Source organism: Ahaetulla prasina, chromosome 2 (assembly GCF_028640845.1).
Source record: "Ahaetulla prasina isolate Xishuangbanna chromosome 2, ASM2864084v1, whole genome shotgun sequence".
Lineage (NCBI taxonomy): Eukaryota > Metazoa > Chordata > Lepidosauria > Squamata > Colubridae > Ahaetulla > Ahaetulla prasina.
This window is the reverse complement of record NC_080540.1, coordinates 9,630,821-9,649,223: the sequence shown is the minus strand read 5'-3', so window position 1 is coordinate 9,649,223 and position 18,403 is coordinate 9,630,821. Positions and strand designations below refer to the sequence as shown.

The following is an 18,403-nucleotide window of genomic DNA, read 5'->3' as shown; positions in this document are numbered from 1 at the left end:
CCGTGCAGGGGCGTGCTGAGAGTTTCGTTATCTATCGATAAAATCGTTCAGCTTAGGGACGGTCTGGACCAAAATTGTGGCGATTCGGATGGGCGTCTGAGGCGGTCTTGGTGATGTTGTTTGGGATGAGTTTGACCCTGTGACTCCGAGGACATGGACAGGTTGCTGGGTAGATTGAATGCCACCACGTGTTTACTGGACCCGTGCCCCTCCTGGCTGGTGCTGGCCACTCGGGAGGTGACACGAGGCTGGCTCAGGGGATTCAGTGCTTCCTTGTTGGAGGAGTCTTTCCGGCCGCCTTGAAAGAGGCGGTGGTGAGCCCCTCCTCAAGAAGCCTTCCTGGACCCGGCTGTTTTAGGTAATTATCGTCCGGTCTCCAACCCGCTCAGTAAGGTTGTAGAAATATGGTGGCATATCAGTTTCCCCTGCACCTGGAGGAAACTGTCTATCTGGACCCGTTCCAGTCCGGCTTCCGGCCGGTTACAGCACTGAGGCGGCTTTGGTCGCGTTGGTGGATGATCTCTGGAGGGCCAGGGATAGGGGTTATTCCTCTGCCCTGGTCCTATTAGACCTCTCAGCGGCTTTTGATACCATCGACCATGGTATCCTGCTGCGCCGGTTGGGGATTGGGAGTGGGAGGCACCGTTTATCGGTGGTTCTCCTCCTATCTCTCCGACCGTCGCAGACGGTGGACAGAGGTCACCCGCCTCACTTGTGGGGTGCCGCGGGGTCGATCTCTCGCCCTTCTGTTCAACATCTATATGAAGCCGCTGGGTGAGATCATCAGTGGTTTCGGTGTGAGGTACCAGCTGTGCGCTGATGACACCCAGCTGTACTTTTCCACGGGCCACCCCAATGAAGCTATCAAGTGCTGTCCCTGTTTGGAAGCCGTACGGGTCTGGATGGGGAGAAACAGGCTCAAGCTCAATCCCTCCAAGACAGAGTGTCTGCGGATGCCGGCATCCCGGTACAGTCAGCTGAGTCCGGCTGACTGTCGGAGCGAGTCATTGGCCCGATGGAGAGGGTGCGCAATTTGGGCGTTCTCCTGGATGAGCGGCTGTCTTTTGATGAACACCTGACGGCCGTCTCCAGGAGAGCTTTCCACCAGGTTCGCGCGCCAGCGCCTTTCTAGACCGGGATGCCTTGTGCACAGTCACTCACGCCCTTGTGGCGTCTCGTCTGGATTACTGCAATGCTCTCTACATGGGGCTCCCTTGAGGGGCATCCGGAGGCTACAGTTAGTCAGAATGCAGCTGCGCGGTGATAGAGGAGCCCTCGTGGCTCCCGAGTGACACCTATCCTGCAGACTGCACTGGCTGCCTGTGGCCTTCGGGTGCGCTTCAAGGTGTTTAACTGATGAAATGATGCTGAAAGCCTCTCTAAGCTTTGAAGCACCACTTTTGCTCATGGAAGTCCTCAGCTGCAAATAAGAACAGAAAATCCTGTCTACAACCCCTCTGGGGACATCCCCACTCAAGTCGTCCTCACTTAACCTATCACAATTGAAACGGACATTCAAGGAAGATATATTGCTATTGAATTGATTTTAGAAGGAAAAGACAGAAAGCACGTACTATTGAAAGAATTGAATACAAGGGTAAAGTGAGATTTCAACAGGATAAAATTAAAAAAGCTTTCTTGGAATATTATACAAATTTATATGCCAGAGATACAATATTGAATATGGATATTGATAAATATTTGAAAGAATATAAGGTTAAAAGTTTAACTAATGAACAAAGGGAAGAGTTGAATCGGCCTATAACTTCTGAGGAAATTACTTTGGTAATAAAGCAATTAAAAATAGGGAAATCCCCGGGCACAGATGGACTTACAGCAATATATTATAAAACATTACAGGATGAGATAGTTGGTCCACTTATGGAGTTATTTAATCAGATACTGATGGGAGGAGGAGTGCCACCATCATGGAGGACTACTTTTATTTCATTGATACCGAAAGAGGATCAGGATTGTACTAAGCCTGGGAATTATAGACCGATTTCACTCTTGCTTCCTTCTGAGAAGGCAGAGAAGAATGTGAGTCAAATCTGTGTATCTTATGCTTGCGGCAGGACGCCGTGTGGGGCCTTGCGCCATTACCACAGTTCACAACAGGGATGAATCCAGGGCCCACTGAAAATTAGCCATTTCCATTTTCCTTTTCTCTCCATCTACACATGTATACATGGAGAAAATCTACGTCTTTCAAGCCTGACAAAATGTCCCAAAATGTTTATAGTCAAACTTTCTGAGCTAAATTTAGAGATGTGGGGGCTTTAACTGATGAAATGATGCTGAAAGCCTCTCTAAGCTTTGAAGCACCACTTTTACTCATGGAAGTCCTCAGCTGCAAATAAGAACAGAAAATCCTGTCTACAACCTCTTTGGGGACATCCCCACTCAAGTTAGTCAGAATGCAGCTGCGCTGGTGATAGAGGAGCCCTCGTGGCTCCCGAGTGACACCTATCCTGCAGGCTGCACTGGCTGCCTGTGGCCTTCGGGTGCGCTTCAAGGTTTCTCTCGTCTGTGAGTCCTCTGGTGTCTCACCAGGCTGGAATTATCATTAAAACCTTTCCCACAGATAGGACATTCAAAGGGTTTCTCTCCTGTGTGACTCCTCTGATGTCTCACCAGGCTGTAATTATCACTAAAACCTTTCCCACAGATAGGACATTCAAAGGGTTCTCTCCTGTGAGTCCTCTGGTGTCTCACCAGGTGGAATTATCTAAAACCTTTCCACAATCAGGACATTCAAAGGGCTTCTCTCCTGTGTGACTCCTCTGATGTCTCACCAGGTGGAATTATCTAAAACCTTTCCCACAATCAGGACATTCAAAGGGTTCTCTCCTGTGAGTCCTCTGGTGTATCACCAGGTGGAATTATCTAAAACCTTTCCCACAATCAGGACATTCAAAGGGTTCTCTCCTGTGTGATTCCTCTGATGTCTCACCAGGCTGTAATTATCACTAAAACCTTTCTCACAGATAGGACATTCAAAGGGTTTCTCCTGTGTGAGTCCTTTGGTGTATCACCAGGCTGGAATTATCAATAAAACCTTTCCACAATCAGGACATTCAAAGGGTTCTCTCCTGTGAGTCCTCTGGTGTATCATTAGGTAGGAATTCTGACTGTAACATTTTCCACAGTCAAGACATTCAAAGGGTTTCTCCTGTGTGAGTCCTTTGGGAGAAGGGCGGTATACAAATTCAATAAATAAAATAAATAAGGTCCCTTCCAACTCTGTTATTATGAGATTTATGGACTTGGGTCAATCATGAGTTCATAAAATTGCGAAGAGTAATCATCAAATATACTTGGAAGTGCTGGGGACAGGTTATATATATGTACATATCCTGTGTTTCCCCGAAAATAAGACGCAGTTTTATTTTCTTTTGGGCCCATAATAAGCACCAGGTCTTAGTTAAAGGGCATGTCTTACCCGCTTATCTTAGGACCATTGCAGGGAGGCCACCCACACTCGGACACCTGTTGCACCACCGCCTGACTTCTTCTGCAGCCGCTTGCGGCAAACACTGTGTAGCTTGTCAAGCAGCTTGTCAAGCAGTTTCTCAGCTGATTAAAACACTTTTAACTTCTGGAGGATTTTTTTTTTTTTGGAGGAAATAATGTTTTAAAAAGCTACCATCAGCTATCTTTTTCCTTTTGGCTAAACTCCTCTAATGCACTCCAACCATTTCCACTAGACTGCATTTTCTTTCACTCTTGCTTCCATTCTGAGAAGGCAGAGAAGAATGTGAGTCATATCTGTGTATCTTATGCTTGCGGCAGGATGCCGTGTGGTGCCTTGTGCCATTACCACAGTTCACAACAGGGATGAATCCAGGGCCCACTGAAAATTAGCCATTTCCATTTTCCTTTTCTCTCCACCTACACATTTAATCCTGAGAAACGTTTGAGTAAAATGAATCAGGCCAAAATTCAAACAATTTCTCACCTATACTTTCAATGGGAGATCACAAATGAAATTCAAGCATTCTGTAAACTCATCTACTATTCCTCATATGGATTACCTTGTGTGCAATAAGGGATGATTTATGCTTGAAGTAACGTCCACAGACTGGACATTTCAAACATTTCTCCACAGTGTAAAATCTCTGGTGTATCATTAGGTAGGAATTCTGACTGAAACTTTTCCTAAAGATAGGACATTCAAGGTTTTCTCTCGTCTGTGAGTCCTCTGGTGTGTAACCAGGTGGGAATTCTGACTGTAACATTTTCCACAGTCAAGACATTCAAAGGGTTTCTCTCCTGTGTGAGTCCTCTGGTGTCTCACCAGGTTGGAATTATCATTAAAACCTTTCTCACAGATAGGACATTCAAAGGGTTTCTCTCCTGTGTGATTCCTCTGATGTCTCACCAGGCTGGAATTATCTCTAAAACCTTTCCCACAATCAGGACATTCAAAGGGTTTCTCTCCTGTGTGAGTACTCTGGTGTTGAACAAGGCTGAAATTATCACTAAAACCTTTCCCACAGATAGGACATTCAAAGGGTTTCTCTCCTGTGTGAGTCCTCTGGTGTCTCACCAGGCTGGAATTATCAATAAAACCTTTTCCACAATCAGGACATTCAAAGGGTTTCTCTCCTGTGTGAGTCCTCTGGTGTCTCACCAGGCTGTAATTATCACTAAAACCTTTCCCACAATCAGGACATTCAAAGGGCTTCTCTCCTGTGTGAGTCCTTTGGTGTATCACCAGGCTGGAATTATCACTAAAACCTTTCCCACAATCAGGACATTCAAAGGGTTTCTCTCCTGTGTGACTCCTCTGATGTCTCACCAGGTGGAAATTATCTCTAAAACCTTTCCCACAATCAGGACATTCAAAGGGTTTCTCTCCTGTGTGACTCCTCTGATGTCTCACCAGGTGGAAATTATCTCTAAAACCTTTCCCACAATCAGGACATTCAAAGGGTTTCTCTCCTGTATGAGTCCTCTGGTGTATCACCAGGTGGGAATTATCATTAAAACCTTTCTCACAGATAGGACATTCAAAGGGTTTCTCTCCTGTGTGACTCCTCTGGTGTCTCACCAGGTTGGAATTCTGACTGAAACTTTTCCCACAATCAGGACATTCAAAGGGTTTCTCTCCTGTGTGAGTCCTCTGGTGTGCCACCAGGTGGGAATTATCACTATAACCTTTCCCACAGATAGGGCATTCAAATGGTTTCTCTCCTGTGTGCATGGTCTTGTGTCTCAGGAGGTGCGAATTTGTAATGAAAGCTTTCCCACAATCTCGACATTCATAAGATTTCTCCATGGATTGAATCCTCTGATGTATTGGCAGATGGGAATTACGAACTGGAACTTCTCCCACAGTCAGTATATTGAATGGGTTTTTCTCCTTTATGATTCCTCTGGTCTATCACCAAGTTGGAATTATAACTGAAAGTTTTCCAACAATCAGGACATTCAAAACATTTCTCTCCTTTGTGAGTCTTCTGGTGTATCACCAGGCTGGAATTGTGACTTTCCCATAATCAGGACATTCAAAGGTTTTCTCTTCTGTGTGAGTTCTCTGGTGCTTCACCAGGATGGAATTCTCACTGAAACTTTTCCCACAGAAAGGATGTTCAAATGGTTTTTATTCCTGTGTGCGCGTCCTTTAGTATCTCATGACCTGGGAATTTCTAATGAAACTTTCAAACAATCTGCACAGTCATACGTTTTCTTCCTCCTGTGAGTTATCTGATGTAGCACCATGTTGCCGTGCTCACTAAAGCATTTACTACATTGGGAGCACTTTTGTGGCTTCCCTCTTGTGTCTGGGTGCTTCCATGAACCACAAGGGAGCTGTTGTGACCAAAGCTTTTGCCACAATCAGGTAATTTGTATGGTTTTTCTCCTCTCTGGCTCCTCTTGTGCATAATCAGCTGTGATTTGCAATCTGTGCTTGTCCCACAATAGACAAATCTATGGAGCTTTTCCACAGATGATATTCTTGAAGAGATAAAATATGGACAATGCCTTGTTTAGTGGTGCTTTCATTCAAGCCGTTTTCTTCCTCACAGGGAGAGGCCTGAATTACTGTATGCTCTATGTGACTTTACTATTGACCTTTTCCTCCTCACTGACCTCCAGATATTTCCCTCTTTTGCTGAAGGATAAATAATCTCCCTTCACTTTTCATGTAATGTATCCTTCAGTTCTGCATAATCTGTTTATTCTTTCTTGATTTTCTCTCTTTTGTCTAACAACTGTTGAAAGAGGAGAATTGTGTAGTTTTCTGAAGGAAATGGAAAATATTTGATTTCTGGCTTGATTTTCTTCCCTTTTTAACAGTGTTTGTTATTTACAGTTGTCCCGAGTGTTCTTATTGCCATCCTCTTTGTCTGTAAGATTCAAAGAAAAATAGAACTTTAATTCTTTATAAATGGTTAGAGATGATGTGAAAAAAGAAAAAAGTATATATTACAATGAAAAAACAAACATGCCCCAATATTAGAATAATCACTTACATTATTGATGATTCCTATCACACATGGAATACTACTGAGATCCGTGTTCAAATATTCAATCAATATTCAATCAAATTGAGTTATTTAGTTGGGTCAATCATAAATTCTTAGCAATGCAAAGAATTTATCATGAAATATATCTTGAAGTGCTGGGAATAGGTTATATAATTGCAGATATATGGATAGAGAGAAATACAGATGCACCCACCTACACATGTATACATGGAGAAAATCTACGTCTTTCAAGCCTGACAAAATGTCCCAAAATGTTTGCAGTCAAACCTTCTGAGCTAAATTTAGAGATGTGGAGGTTTTAACTGATGAAATGATGCTGAAAGCCTCTCTAAGCTTTGAAGCACCACTTTTACTCATGGAAGTCCTCAGCTGCAAATAAGAACAGAAAATCCTGTCTTCAACCCCTCTGGTGACATCCCCACTCAAGTCGTCCTCACTTAACCTACCACAATTGAAACGGATATCTGCGTCACCAAGCTGCTCAAACAGAACTTACATCTGTTCCTTTGTAGTTTTTAAGCAACTTACTGTGGGTTGTTAAAGGCAATTTCATATGATCGTAACTTGCAATTTCCTGCCATTATATCCATTGATTTTGCTTGTCAGAAGCTAGCTGGGAAGGTCACAAATGGAGATTATCAGTGTGGGATGACGCGGCCATCATAAATGTGCAACTATTGGCAGAACCCGAATTGGTGCAACTCCTTTTCCTAAACCTTTAAAACCACAGTGACGGTCATTGAACAAGTGCTAGGATTACCACAAATTTTATGGACCAGGTGCACGTCTCCTTCTATTGTGCCATAGGAATTTTGAAGGCTCGGGGATGAAGTGGTAAGTGAGGAGAGACTTAGCTGCAACCAAAGAGCTATTTTTTAGGAAGTGTTGGATTATGCAGAATTGAGCCATGGACAGGACATGAAATATCATTCTTACTGCCATGACATGGAAGTAAAAAAACTTGTAAATTTTATTCATCTGTCATTTTCAATACATGTGTGGATTACAAACTATATCAAAAGGGCAACATCAGGATGTAATGGGAGACTTTAACCACCCTGATATCAACTGGGAGACAAACTCTACAGCAAGTAGGAGACAGAACAGATTTCTAACCAACTTGGCTGACAACTATGTCATCCAAAAGGTAAAAGAGGGAACTAGAGGAAAAACTATACTCGACCTAATTCAACCAAAGAGCTATTTTTTAGGAAGTTTTGGATTATGCAGAATTTTTTTTATTTGAAAAGTTTTAGAAAAAGAAATAAGTTTTTCCCCCTCCCCCCTCCCTCCCCCTCCCTGAAAAACCCCCCTCCCCCCCAGACTTCCAGGAGCAAACACAAGGTATAGCTCAAAAAACTAACATTCATACATTAAGTTGACTTTGTAAATATACAAATAGAATGAGACTATCGCCTTACATACTGTAAGCCGCCCTGAGTCTTCGGAGAAGGGTGGGATATAAATGTAAATAAATAAATAAATAAATAAATAAATAAATAAATAAATAAATAAATAAATAAATAAATAAATAAATAATAAAATAAATTAAATTTTTAAAGTCTAACACAATTATAATCCTTCTCTTTCACATATCCTGACTTCCTCCTTTAAAGACAAAAATTACGTTCTTCATTCAAAGGCAGTCTGATATCTCTTAGTCTGATATCTATTTTGAATATAGTCAATCCATTTCTTCCATTCATTTAAATATTTTTCTTGAGTATTGTCTTTCAAAAAGGTTGAGATTTTGGCCATCTCCACCAAATTAGAAACTTTCAATATCCATTCTTCTATTGTGGGTAGTTCTTTTTTCTTCCAGTACTGTCCAATCAGTAATCTTGCTGCTTTTATCAAGTTCAATATCAATTTAGTATCAGTTACTGTATAGTCCATCATAATCCCTAAAAGGAAAAATTGTGGTTGAAACTTAATTTTCTTCTTCAAAATATTCTGCATAATCCACCAAATTTTTATCCAGAAAGGCTTAATGTTCTTACAAGTCCACCATACATGAAAATATGTAGCGTCATCACAATTGCATCTCCAACATTTCGCTTGCATATCTGGATACATACATGATAGTTTCTTAGAATCTAAATGGCATCTATAAAACATCTTATAAAAGTTTTCCCTTAACGGGATATCTTCGGGACCGCCTTCTGTTACCACATGCCTCCCACCGACTGGTACGCTCTCATAGAGAGGGCCTCCTCAGGGTGCCGTCAGCCAAACAGTGCAGGCTGGCGACCCCCAGGGGAAGAGCCTTCTCTGTGGGGGCACCTACCCTCTGGAATGAGCTTCCCCCAGGACTTCGACAACTTCCAGACCTCCGGACCTTTTGCCGCGAGCTTAAAACATATCTATTCTTTCGAGCAGGACTGGCTTAATAGGGTTTTAAATATGGATTTTATTGGGGTTTATTTTATATTTTGTATTGTATTTTAAATTTAGGCTATTGGAATAAGTTTTTTAAATATTGTTTTTATTGAAATGTATCATTTTTATTTTATCTGCCTGTTCACCGCCCTGAGTCCTCCGGGAGAAGGGCGGTATACAAATTAAATTATTATTATTATTATTATTATTATTATTATTATTATTATTATTATTATTATTATTATTATTATTATTATTATTAAATTCTGCGTAAATTTAACATTTCTAACCCAAATTTTTTCCCATGTTTCCAACATTATTGGTTCCTGAATATTCTGCGCCCATTTTATCATACAATCCTTTATCAAGTCCCTTTCAGAATCTATTTCTACCAACACATTATACAATCTCTTTATATGCCCCTGGGTTTGATTTCTAATTTGTTTTACCAAATTTTCTTCATTTTGAATAATAACAATTTTCTGATCTTCTTTCCATCTAGCCTTTAACTGCCCATATTGAAACCATGTGTAATTCCTCCCTTCTTCTTTTAATGTATGCAAAAATTTTAATTGCAAATTTCCCCTCTCATTATATAAAAGTTCTTTGTAGGTAATCATTTCTTGTTCCTGTTCTATACTAATATTGGATTATGCAGAATTGAACCATGGACGGGACAAGAAATATCATTCTTACTGCCACGACATGGAAGTAAAAAAACTTGTAAATTTTATTCATCTGCATTTTCAATACATGTGTGGGTTACAAACTATATCAAAAGGGCAACATCAGGATGTAATGGGAGACTTTAACCACCCTGATATCAACTGGGAGACAAACTCTACAGCAAGTAGGAGACCGAACAGATTTCTAATCAACTTAGCTGACAACTATGTCATCCAAAAGGTAAAAGAGGGAACTAGAGGAAAAACTATACTCGACCTAATTCAACCAAAGAGCTATTTTTTAGGAAGTTTTGGATTATGCAGAATTTTTTTTATTTGAAAAGTTTTAGAAAAAGAAATAAGTTTTTCCCCCTCCCCCCTCCCTCCCCCTCCCTGAAAAACCCCCCTCCCCCCCAGACTTCCCGGAGCAAACACAAGGTATAGCTCAAAAAACTAACATTCATACATTAAGTTGACTTTGTAAATATACAAATAGAATGAGACTATCGCCTTACATACTGTAAGCCGCCCTGAGTCTTCGGAGAAGGGTGGGATATAAATGTAAATAAATAAATAAATAAATAAATAAATAAATAAATAAATAAATAAATAAATAAATAAATAAATAAATAAATAATAAAATAAATTAAATTTTTAAAGTCTAACACAATTATAATCCTTCTCTTTCACATATCCTGACTTCCTCCTTTAAAGACAAAAATTACGTTCTTCATTCAAAGGCAGTCTGATATCTCTTAGTCTGATATCTATTTTGAATATAGTCAATCCATTTCTTCCATTCGTTTAAATATTTTTCTTGAGTATTGTCTTTCAAAAAGGTTGAGATTTTGGCCATCTCCACCAAATTAGAAACTTTCAATATTCATTCTTCTATTGTGGGTAGTTCTTTTTTCTTCCAGTACTGTCCAATCAGTAATCTTGCTGCTTTTATCAAGTTCAATATCAATTTAGTATCAGTTACTGTATAGTCCATCATAATCCCTAAAAGGAAAAATTGTGGTTGAAACTTAATTTTCTTCTTCAAAATATTCTGCATAATCCACCAAATTTTTATCCAGAAAGGCTTAATGTTCTTACAAGTCCACCATACATGAAAATATGTAGTGTCATCACAATTGCATCTCCAACATTTCGCTTGCATATCTGGATACATACATGATAGTTTCTTAGAATCTAAATGGCATCTATAAAACATCTTATAAAAGTTTTCCCTTAACGGGATATCTTCGGGACCGCCTTCTGTTACCACATGCCTCCCACCGACTGGTACGCTCTCATAGAGAGGGCCTCCTCAGGGTGCCGTCAGCCAAACAGTGCAGGCTGGCGACCCCCAGGGGAAGAGCCTTCTCTGTGGGGGCACCTACCCTCTGGAATGAGCTTCCCCCAGGACTTCGACAACTTCCAGACCTCCGGACCTTTTGCCGCGAGCTTAAAACATATCTATTCTTTCGAGCAGGACTGGCTTAATAGGGTTTTAAATATGGATTTTATTGGGGTTTATTTTATATTTTGTATTGTATTTTAAATTTAGGCTATTGGAATAAGTTTTTTAAATATTGTTTTTATTGAAATGTATCATTTTTATTTTATCTGCCTGTTCACCGCCCTGAGTCCTCTGGGAGAAGGGCGGTATACAAATTAAATTATTATTATTATTATTATTATTATTATTATTATTATTATTATTATTATTATTATTATTATTATTATTATTATTAAATTCTGCGCTTGCGTAAATTTAACATTTCTAACCCAAATTTTTTCCCATGTTTCCAACATTATTGGTTCCTGAATATTCTGCGCCCATTTTATCATACAATCCTTTATCAAGTCCCTTTCAGAATCTATTTCTACCAACACATTATACAATCTCTTTATATGCCCCTGGGTTTGATTTCTAATTTGTTTTACCAAATTTTCTTCATTTTGAATAATAACAATTTTCTGATCTTCTTTCCATCTAGCCTTTAACTGCCCATATTGAAACCATGTGTAATTCCTCCCTTCTTCTTTTAATGTATGCAAAAATTTTAATTGCAAATTTCCCCTCTCATTATATAAAAGTTCTTTGTAGGTAATCATTTCTTGTTCCTGTTCTATACTAATATTGGATTATGCAGAATTGAACCATGGACGGGACAAGAAATATCATTCTTACTGTCACGACATGGAAGTAAAAAAACTTGTAAATTTTATTCATCTGTCATTTTCAATACATGTGTGGATTACAAACTATATCAAAAGGGCAACATCAGGATGTAATGGGAGACTTTAACCACCCTGATATCAACTGGGAGACAAACTCTACAGCAAGTAGGAGACCGAACAGATTTCTAATCAACTTAGCTGACAACTATGTCATCCAAAAGGTAAAAGAGGGAACTAGAGGAAAAACTATACTCGACCTAATTCTTACTAATAGAGAAGCGATAGGTGAAGCTGTCGAAACCTTGGGCAAGTGACCAGGTCTTACTGGAATTCAATATAATGCAAACACAAGCAATAGACTATAATCCAACAAGTGTCTTCAATTTTAGAAGAGCTGATTTTAACAAATTCAGCGCCGAAGCAACATTTCATGGATAAAAATCCTAAAAGAGAAAACACAATGCAAGAGCGTGGGAAACACTGGAAAATATGATCATATAAGCCCAGTCCAACACAATATCACTAAAAAGGAAAAATCAAGAAGCAGCCAGCATGGTTGCATAAAGATCTCTCTGATAAACTGAAAGACAAAAAGGATAAGTACAAAAAATGGAAAGAGGGACACATAATTAAGGCAGAATTATCAGCAGATAGCCCGAATCTCAATGATGAAGTCAGGAAACCAAAGGCTGAGTATGAACAAAGACTTGGAACAAAAGTAAAAGATAACAAAAACAAGTTTCTTTCAACATATATATAACAAGAAAAATGTCAAGGTTCTACATTTAGACAAAAAAACCCAAAATGCACAGGTACCGTATATGTGGTACCTTGCTCAATAGTAGTACCTGTGAGAGGGATCATGGAGTCCTAGTGGACAACCACTTAGATATGAGCTAGCAGTGTGTAGCAGCTGCTAAAAAACCCAACACAGTTCTGGGCTGCATAAACAGAGGGATAGAATCAAGATCACGTGAAGTGTTAGTGCCACTTTATAACGCTTTGGTAAGGCCACACATGGAATACTGCATTCTGTTTTGGTCGCCGTGATGTAAAAAAGATGCTGAGACTCTAGAAAGAATGCAGAGAAGAGCAACAAAGATGATTAGGGGACTGGAGGCTAAAACATATGAAGAACGGTTGCAGGAACTGGGTATGTCTAGTTTAATAAAAAGAAGGACTAGGGGAGACATGATAGCTGTGTTCCAATATCTCAGGGGTTGCCACAAAGAAGAAGGAGTCGGGCTGTTCTCCAAACCACCTGAGGGTAGAACAAGAAGCAATGGGTGGAAACTGATCAAAGAAAGAAGCAACTTAGAACTAAGAAGAAATTTCATGACAGTTACAACAATTAATAAGTGGAACGACTTGTTTGGAGAAGTTGTGAATGCTCCAACACTGGAAATTTTTAAGAAAATGTTGGATAACCATCTGTCTGAGATGGTGTAAGGTTTCCTGCCTGAGCAGGGGGTTGGACTAGAAGGCCTCCAAGGTCCCTTCCAACTCTGTTGTTGTTATTATTATTGTTTAATGTCAATTACCTCGGTACCTGGATGAAACTGTCTATCTAGACCCGTTCCAGTCCGGCTTCCGACCCGGTTACAGCCCTGAGACGGCTTTGGTTGCTTTGGTTGATGATCTCTGGAGGGCCAGGGATAGGGGTTATTCCTCTGCCTTGGTCCTATTAGATCTCTCAGTGGCTTTTGATACCATCGACCATGGTATCTTGCTGCACCGGTTGGAGGGATTGGGAGTGGGAGGCACCATTTATCGGTGGTTTTCCTCCTATCTCTCTGATCGGTCGCAGATGGTGTTGATGGGAGGGCAGAGGTCGACCCCGAGGCGCCTCACTTGTGGGGTGCCGCAGGGGTCAATTATCTCACCCCTCCTGTTCAACAGCTATATGAAGCCGCTGGGTGAGATCATCAGTGGTTTCGGTGTGAGGTATCAACTGTACGCTGATGACACTCAGCTGTACTTTTCTACACCGGGCCACCCCAACGAAGCTATGGAAATGCTGTCCCGGTGTCTGGAAGCCGTACAGGTCTGGATGGGGAGAAACAGGCTCAAGCTCAATCCCTCCAAGACAGAGTGGCTGTGTATGCCGGCACCCCGGTACAGTCAGCTGCAGCTGCGGCTGACTGTTGGGGGCGAGTCATTGGCCCCAATGGAGAGGGTGCACAACTTGGGCGTTCTTCTGGATGGACGGCTGTCTTTTGAAGACCACTTGACGGCCGTCTCCAGGAGAGCTTTTTACCAGGTTTGCCTGGTTCGCCAGTTACGCCCCTTTCTAGACCGGGATGCCCTATGCACGGTCACTCATGCTCTCGTGACATCTCGTCTGGATTACTGCAATGCTGTCTTCATGGGGCTCCCCTTGAAGAGCACCCGGAGGCTCCAGTTGGTCCAGAATGCGGCTGCGCGGGTGATAGAGGGAGCCCCTCGTGGCTCCCATGTGACACCTCTCCTGCACAGACTGCACTGGCTACCTGTGGCCTTTCGGGTGCGCTTCAAGGTTTTGGTAACTATCTTCAAAGTGCTCCATGGCATTGGGCCGGGTTACTTACGGGACCGTCTACTGCCACCGATTGCCTCCCACCGACCCGTGCGCTCTCACAGGGAGGGACTCCTCAGAGTGCCGTCAACCAGGCAGTGCCGGCTGGCGACGCCCAGGGGAAGGGCCTTTTCTGTGGGGGCTCCCACCCTCTGGAATGAACTTCCCCCAGGACTTCGCCAACTTCCTGACCTTCGAACCTTTCACCACGAGCTTACGACACATCTATTTATCTGCGCAGGACTGGACTAGAATTTTAAATTTTAAATTTGGTTTTAACGGGGTTTTATTATTTTATTGTGGTTTTAATATTCGGCCGTATTTAATAAGTTTTTTAAATTGGGGTTTTAACTTGTACTTATATGTATGTTTTACTAGGCTGTAAACCGCCCTGAGTCCCTTGGGAGATAGGGCAGTATAAAAATATGATTAAATAAATAAATAAATAAATAAATAAATAAATATTATTAGAAGTTGTAACTACCGGTAGAAGCCAAGAAGGTTTTATTAAAATCAGATCATGCCAAAGAAATTTTATTCCATTCTTCAACAAAATGACTACATTAGTGGACCAGTAAAATGCATTACACACGGTATACTTAGATTTCAATAAAAAGCATCTGACAAAGTAGATGGTAAGTTTTTATTTTAAAAAAATGTGGCACAGAGACATCCAATCACACAGATGGATTCGTAACTCACTAACAAATTGTACTCAACGTGCAGTCCTCAGTGGAACTACGCCCACATGGAGGGAACTCTTGAGGCTTTGGAAAATAAGTTCACTTCCTCCTCTTTGTGGCAACCTTTGAAATACTGGAATACCACTATCATGTCATCTATAATCCTTCTTTTCTCTAGACTAACCAAATCCAAATCCTGCAACCATTCTTGATATCTTAGTCTCCGGGCCTTTAATCATCTTAGTTGCTCTTCTTTGCACTTTTTCCCAAAGTTTCATCTTTTTTGTAATGTGGTGATGAAAACTACATGGAGTATTCCAGGTGGGGTCTTACTAAGGCTTTATATAAAGCAGTACTAAACATTCACCTGTCTACATAAGCAAAAATTGTATTAGCTTTTTTGGCTGCTGCCGCATACTGCTGGTTCATATTTAAGTGATCATCCATTAGCAGTCCAAGGTCCTGTCATTTTTCCTGCCTAAGTATAAAATCTTGTTTTCCCCACATTAAATTTCATGTTGTTGGATAGGGCCCATTGTTTCAAGTCTGTCAAGATCTTTTTGGATCCTAAGCTTGTCTTCTTGGGTGTTGGCCATTCCTGCCAGCTTGGCGCACAAGCATGCCCACGCCCACCAGCAAACCAGTAGTGATGGGTTTTGAAACTCGCCCCTGATGAGTTCCCCTTCTATTCCCTCATCTAAGTCATGTATGAAGATACTGAAAAATACTGGGCCTAAGACAGAACTGTCTGGCATATCACTGCTCACCTTCCTCCATGTAGATGTAGTACCATGAAGGACAACTTGTTGAGTACGGTTTGTCAGCCAGTTATAAATCCATCTGTTGGTGATGCTGTCTATCCGTCATTTTTCTAGCGTATCAAAAAGTAGGTTGTAGTCTACTTTATCTTATGCCTTGCTGAAGTCCAAATATACAATGTCCAGAGCATTTCTCTGGTCTACTAATTTAGTCATTTTATCAAAGAATGAAATACGATTGGCATGATCTGTTTTTTTAAATTATTTTTTCCATTATCTTCCCAGGTATCAGTGTTAGGCTGATTGGTCTGTAGATTCCTGGGTCTGTTTTTTCTCTTTTTTTGAAGATGGGAACTACATCGGCTCTTTTCCAATCCTCAATGTTCCAGGATTTTTGAAGGATATGGTACAAGGGTTCTGAGATAACATCTGCCAGCTCCCTCCCAATCCTGCTGTTCTGAGAATCAGGTCCTGGTGATTTATATTCACCAAACTCATCAAATTTGAGATGACACCAACCTGGCAGGAATACCCAACACCCCAGTAGATAGGGTCAAGATAGAAGGGAATCTCAATAGCCATTCCCAAAGAATCAAACTTAAACTTTAAAGAGACTTTTCAAATCTTCCCACCAGCAGAAAATTGCAGCCACCAGTTTCACAGCTTGCAGCCCCAGTGGGCTTCCATTTGGGGAGGGAAAGAACCTGCAGCAGCAGCAGCAGCTGACCTGCTTCAGCCCAGTTGCTTCTCTGCTTCCAGGCCGTGGAGGGAACCGAAAAGCCCGACTTGCTCCCGGACTCTCCTCCCACCTGCTGCCCTCAACTCACCTGCCAGCTGCTGCTTCGACCCTGGGAAGACTACAGGAGCCACTCTGCACAGCAACTTCCTCCCATGAAGTCATCCGGAAGAGGAAGTTACTCTTGTTTCTTCTCTCCTCTCATCCTTTCTAGCAATGCAGTACTTGATGGTTTTAACTCTTTAAAATCAACCTCAGAGGCAGCCTACTGTATTGTCTGCTTTCTAGGCACAGATGTTGCCCCCTTGACTTCCATCTCCAGATAGGAAGGCTTGTTCTGTCTCTACCTAAGGGGTCTGCCAGTTGTTTTCACTATCAAGTCATTTTTGACTTCTAGCAACCGACCTTTGCAACTGAGCCAAGTGAAATAGTGAAATGTGATGCTACTTAACCTTACGAAGATTAATTATGTGCTGAGCCCTAAAAGTTAAAGACTTTTTTTTTACAGAACTGTACAATAGGTTTTCTTGGGGGGTGTCTCTCAATGGAGATCAAAGCCTCCCGAAACCCCAAATCTTAATGACTTATTTAATGTGGCTCCCAAGGATTTAGGACATGGCAACACCACAGGGACGAAATGCTCCTGGTTCAGATCAGGCTATCCGGTAGCGATGGTAGTGGGTGATTCGGAGAGCCGGTTGCAAAAATCCCCCCCCCGCCCATGCCCACCCAATCTCCCAGTTGCCCGCTTGCTGGTTCTTTTAAAAATGCTTTTAAAAGGTTAAAAAAAAGGCTCTGGCAATCACAGCTGAGCCGCACGATCGTCAGACCCTTTTTTTTACTTTTAAAAGCATTTTTTTTACAACCTATTCTGCGGAATAGTTTGTAAAAAAATGATTTTAAAAGTAAAAGAAAAGATTGTGCACCACAGCTGATCACCTTCCCCCACCCGCTGTTCTACTTACTCCATGCCTCTTTTGGGCTTGCACTGTGCACGCGCGCACGCCTCACATTTGGTGCATGGTGCACACTGCACATTTGCGCACGCAGCACGCATGTGCAGCCAGCGAACCGGTTGAAACTCAGGATGGCATAGAAAGCACTTCCTGGGTAGCATGCTGTAATTTGCAGGGTAAATGTCCCCCAGACAGCCAGCCTATCTACCTACTGTGATCTACTTTTTGCCTCTCAATATTCCATAGGTCATGAAAGCTTTATGCTTAAGCAGAATTATAATTCGTGGCTTTCCATCCAGCATCCTTGGGCCTTAAACTAGATGTTTGGCTTTGGTGCCTTCAAGTCAGTCAAGTGGTTTCCCCCTTTCTTGCTTAGGCCTAGGCCTGATAGGACTGGTCAAAGCTGTACAGATGGCTTCACACTTTAGGGGGACTGCAGCTGAGTATTTCCCAGTCTCCAACGTGTAGCTTTCACCTCTACACCAACCTGGATCATCATCTTCCCCACTAAATTTCCCCTTTGAGCTCTTCCTGCTACTTCAAGAGCAAATCCAAGACTGCAGCTTTCAAAATTCAGTTCACTTTGCAATCTGCTTACCCTTCCTCTCCAGATAACGGATCTTTCAATCCGAGTTAGTTTCATACTTTTCTTCTTAGAAAACAGAGCGTTCCTCTGATTGGGTGGTAGCTTCTGCCTGGCCCTGTGTCTAGCTACTCTGGTGTTTGTTTGTGTTGTGTCTTGTCCGCTCTCACAGCAGCCGGGGCCTTCTTATCTGCTCCCGAACATGGAGGAATGTATGCCTCCCGGCCCCAGTCCTGGCTCCATGCCCAGACAAACTGAAGAGGAGGGGGCACCTCCCGGTCCCAGCCCTGGCTCCATGGCCAGGCAGGCTGCAGAGGAGGGAGCATCCCCCGGCCCCAGCCCTGGCTCCATGCCCAGGCAAACAGAGCAGCTAGATCCCTCCCCCTCCTCCACAGCATGTGAGCGTGAGGAAAGTTTATTTCCAAC

General features: G+C 41.9%; 2 protein-coding genes across 8 annotated transcripts in view; both read right to left on the bottom strand.

Annotated features, from left to right (window-relative positions):
• Window positions 1-16,949, bottom strand: part of LOC131193503 (zinc finger protein 84-like) — a 97,902-nt gene extending 80,953 nt beyond the window's left edge. For both annotated transcript variants that reach the window (XM_058173742.1, XM_058173744.1), the window contains exon 1: window positions 16,844-16,949. The gene's annotated coding sequence lies outside the window, so the exon portion shown is untranslated. The remainder of the gene's footprint in view (window positions 1-16,843) is intronic.
• The window catches only part of LOC131193504 (zinc finger protein ZFP2-like), a 52,990-nt gene that overhangs the window by 10,962 nt on the left and 23,625 nt on the right, over window positions 1-18,403 (bottom strand). For 3 of the 6 annotated variants that reach the window (XR_009153925.1, XR_009153924.1, XR_009153923.1), the window contains exons 1-2: window positions 16,530-16,595; window positions 3,443-6,353 (exon numbers count right to left, since the gene is read on the bottom strand). Coding sequence is in view for 3 of the 6 variants with exons in the window: in XM_058173746.1 (XP_058029729.1) it covers window positions 4,130-5,281 (1,152 nt within the window). In the remaining 3 variants the exon portion in view is untranslated. Of the gene's footprint in view, window positions 1-3,220; window positions 6,354-6,940; window positions 7,236-16,529; window positions 16,596-18,403 lie in introns of those variants that run through there. The other 3 variants (XM_058173746.1, XM_058173748.1, XM_058173747.1) reach the window with 3 other exon arrangements.